This window comes from Condylostylus longicornis, unplaced genomic scaffold (assembly GCF_029603195.1).
Source record: "Condylostylus longicornis isolate FDR11 unplaced genomic scaffold, ASM2960319v2 ptg000031l, whole genome shotgun sequence".
Lineage (NCBI taxonomy): Eukaryota > Metazoa > Arthropoda > Insecta > Diptera > Dolichopodidae > Condylostylus > Condylostylus longicornis.
The window spans coordinates 8,714,433-8,718,767 of record NW_026578000.1 but is presented as its reverse complement, the minus strand read 5'-3'; the positions used below and the strand labels follow the sequence as shown (position 1 = coordinate 8,718,767).

Below are 4,335 nucleotides of genomic sequence, written 5' to 3'. Positions count from 1 at the left end.
TCCATAAGAAACACGAAAAAAAATCAAAACTAAAACATCACAATTACCACTGGAATTGTCTTCTTCGTTTTTCTTTATTGTTATTGAAGACGATGCATTTTAGATGCACATTTATATCCCCTAATGCAAATATTGAGAAAACAAAAGCTAAAATATTTGGTAAAGTATTGGACAACAATACAATTCAAGCCTATAAAAACATGGAAAAACAAAAAGTAGGTATATGCATACTTCCAATGAAATTCTCTCCAAATATTTGTAAAAATATATGTATATATTGTTCAAACAACACAAAATAAAACGAAAAATAAACTGAACAACGTAGGACGGTAAAAGAAGAAGAAAAAATCCAACAACTATTCATGTATCTTTCTTTTTCTAACGCATGTTTCACAGTTCATTTCCTTTTTACTCATACTATTTCATATTCGCTTTTCATTCATTTGGTATTTCAGTATAAAAACAAACTGTTTCTGAGAGTTTACCTTCATGATTGTGTACCTAATAATTTTTATCTTATCTCAAAAACTCTCTTATTTTCAAAATAGTTTCAAATGTTTCTATATAACATAATATACACATATAGATATAATATAGATATAATTTTCACATAGATATAATATTCATTTAATCTTCTATTGTTATTGTTTATTATGCTTTAAATATACTGTTTCTTAGTATACACATCGTCTTTATACTTTTTACTCATTGTTCTTGATATTATTTTCTTAATATTATTATAGGAAATCCTGGCAACAATCTCTTTTCACATTCTTTTACATCAATATAAGCATTAACTTTTTGTATACTGCTGCAATGTATTTGAGAAATTTTCTATTTTTATTTTTCTTTTTCTTTTACAGTATTGTTGTTTATTTCTTTTTCCAATAAAACAAGTTGTGTGTGTATGTCTTATTCATTCTCACAAATAGTATTTTGTGTAAATATTTTCATTTTATTTTATACGGCTATTATTGCTTCCAATACACATGTGTATGTTTTTTTGTTTTCATATGCGAATAAAAATGTTTATACACATTTTAAGGCGGAGTTTTTTTTTCGAATTAAGAACCCCTGTGGTGTTGTTGCTGTTAAAAATTTTTAGTATAAATACCAGATGAGGGGAGAAATTAAGTCAGTTCGAGTTGATATTTTCAGTAGTTCACTTGAATTTATTGGGACAAGTATATAGAAAAAAGATCAAATTTTCTTTTTTTTTATTTTGTTAAAATTGAAAAAAAATTTCATTAGTAAAAGAAAAATAAAAATAAAAAAATTTATGACATTATAAAATGATGATAAAGAATACAATGGATTTTAAAACAAATTTTTCAATTGATGCAATCTTATCAAATAATATTTGTAAAAGAATAAAAACTGAATATAATGAATCTGATGAAATAAGTAATAATAGTGAAGATCGTTGCTGTGATAGTTTACAATCTGCTGAAGCTGAAGATATTGAATCATCGTCAGTTGATTTTGATATTCATAATAATCACAATTTGCATCATCATCACCATCATCAACCGTCAAGAACGAGTACACCATTAAGTGCTGCTGATAATACATCAAATGATGAATCTGACAAAATTGATGATGACGATGATCAATCAGCGAATGAGAATAAACCAAATGAAGAACCAGAAATTGATAGTGATGGAAATAAAAAACCAACATATAGTTATAACGCATTAATAATGATGGCAATACAAGACAGCCCAGAAGGACGTTTAACCTTAAATGGAATTTATGAATATTTAATGAATCGTTTCCCATATTTTAAAAAAAATAAGCGTGGATGGCAAAATTCAATCCGCCATAATTTAAGTTTAAATAAATGCTTTACAAAAATTCCACGTAGTTATGATGATCCAGGAAAAGGTAACTATTGGATTTTAGATCCAAGTGCTGATGATGTATTCATTGGTGAAACAACTGGTAAATTACGTCGTAAGAATCCTGGTGCACATCGTTCACGTTTAGCTGCATACCGTCAAGCAGCTATGTTTTCACCTATGTTTCCAGCTGGTTATCCAGGGCATCCGTATCATCCAGCACAACTGTCTGCAATTGCTGCTGGCTCACCATATGCCAGTTTTTTAAATGCTGCTTCCCTATATTCAAGAATGACACCATATCATCCAACTATTTCATCGTCGGCATCTGGTTATTCAAGTTATAATCCTGTAGCTGCTGCTGCTGCAGCTGCTGTTTCACAACAAAGTTATTCAACAGTAATGCAAAATCAACATCATCTTTCACCAACAACCATTACACCAGCAGATATGTTGCAAAGAATGCAATTCTTAGGAAAATTCCCAAGCAGTTAGAAAAAATATTAAAAGAAAGTTTAAAACAAAAAATGTGTTTCTACACAAAAATGCTGGATACAAGGCAATTGAAAATTGGTTTTTATTTTTTTTTATTTGCAAGTTATAAAGCAATTAAAAAAACGTAGAATACTGCAATTTTAATTTTATAAAATTGGGTTAAAAAAATGGTGAAAGAAACCAATTTTTTGCAGTTGTGGAAAAGAATGTATCATCAGCCAAGTTTAATTGAGAAAAGTTGGTAGCAAAGTAATGAAAGGTCTTATGAGGACATCAAAAATGATAATATGGCAATCACAATGCAGTTCTCTATGAAATTTGTCAGATTTATGTAAAATAAAGTAAAAAATTATATAGCATTGTTAAAAATTATTTTAAAAAGAGTAAATATTTTTAAATATAAATACATGTATGTATAAAGATAAAGCAAAAATTTTTAAAATAAAAAAAATTAAAGCGCACGAGAATACTTTATTCAATAATTAAGGTTTTCAGAACTTTTTCCTTTCCCATGACTAAATTCAGATTTGTAATTGAACTCTATTGATTTAAGCAAGAGTTTAAGCCGCAGGACCTTGAGTAAACCGTTCCAAAAAAAAATTCGGGAAAAAATTACGTTTTATATTCAATTTTGATTGTAATCGCGATTCAAGGGGAATTGAGCCAATATTTTATTCCCTTTTATTTATTTAATCCATAATTATATAACAAATAAAGGTCTCTTGCCTAACATGAAAATAAATGCAAATACAAATACGTTGTTTGTTATCATTCCGGGGTAGAATATTCTACATATTATTCTTAGGCAACTGTTGATATATGGTTTTGTTTTATTGATATATGCTGTGTCCGCCAACACAATCCAAGTGGGGCGACTCCAATAATCTTTGGTCTATGTCCATTTTCATTTCTCCATCGCCTGCCATGATGCTGTCCAGATGGCTGCCAGCATCTGGACAGCTGAATTAGCACACGTCCTTCCGTCCTTCTGGTTTCTCCCGTTCTAGGAGATTAATTTTGGTCTGCATATCGATATAACTATGAGCGAAGAATGAGATATCGCCTGCATATTCAAAACCCTTCAGCCCGGTGGTCAACATTAATTCGATACCCATCGAGATGAAGAGAAATTGTGATGGAGTACACCTCTGCGTGACGCTGGAAGTTATTTGAATAAGCGCAATCGACTGCCATATAAAACTCTGGAATTTGTATTTTCGTTCGTGGCCTTAATTATGTTTACAATTATGCCCACTGTGATGCCCTTATAGTGCAACACATTCCAAATGGCTTCACGTTTAATTTTGTAAAATGGTTGCTCGAAATCAACAAATGTGCAGTATGGGGGCCACTCAACTTATTAGATTTATCTATAATAATTCTGGGAGTGTTAGGGTCTATATAGCTTCAGTTCTCTCAGAGTCCAGCCTGTTCGTCCCCAAGTACTTTTTCTATTTTTGGATAAAAAAATGCGCAAGATTTAGTAAGTTTTAAAAAATTTCATTTACTATATTCAAAAGAAATAAAAAGTAACTCAGAAACGACGTAATAATAAAATTCTTTCAAAATGCATCATATACATATTTTTCAAGCCAATATTCTAAGTCTTAAAAATCTACAAAACAATAAAATTTGAACAATAATAACGTGCGATTTAGTTTGACTTTTACTAATTTGTCTGAATAATGTACAAAGAAAAAAAAAATGTGTTTTACTGAATTTTATGAAGAACTAATTAGTAAAGGGTGTGTTCTCGTTATCAAAAGAATTTCCAAGGTATTTTTACCTATATAAGTGCATAGTACTTTTCGTAAATAAATTTTTGTTTTCGGCAATAAAATTTCATTAGAAATCTCGATTTTTCATAATTCTTCATAAAACTTTGCAAAGGAAAGTATATAGTATGTTTATGCAAATATAATAAATCCTTTAACGTTGATTTTCAAAAAAAATTTAACCCTTTAATATAAGTAAAACATATACACATACTCACATTTACAAA

The 4,335-nt window shown here is 29.4% G+C and overlaps 1 protein-coding gene across 1 annotated transcript; it reads left to right on the top strand.

The window, feature by feature from the left end:
- Positions 1-1,156: 1,156 nt before the first annotated feature.
- LOC129608407 (fork head domain transcription factor slp1) lies at positions 1,157-2,779 on the top strand. Its single transcript, XM_055519894.1, has one exon. The coding sequence runs from the start codon at positions 1,293-1,295 to the stop codon at positions 2,331-2,333; it is 1,041 nt and encodes a 346-aa protein (XP_055375869.1). The 5' UTR covers positions 1,157-1,292; the 3' UTR covers positions 2,334-2,779.
- Positions 2,780-4,335: the final 1,556 nt, after the last annotated feature.

What these genes read in the sequence shown, in the direction of transcription:
- LOC129608407 (XM_055519894.1), top strand. Translation starts at nt 1,293, where the DNA reads ATGATGATAAAGAATACAATGGATTTTAAAACAAATTTTTCAATTGAT.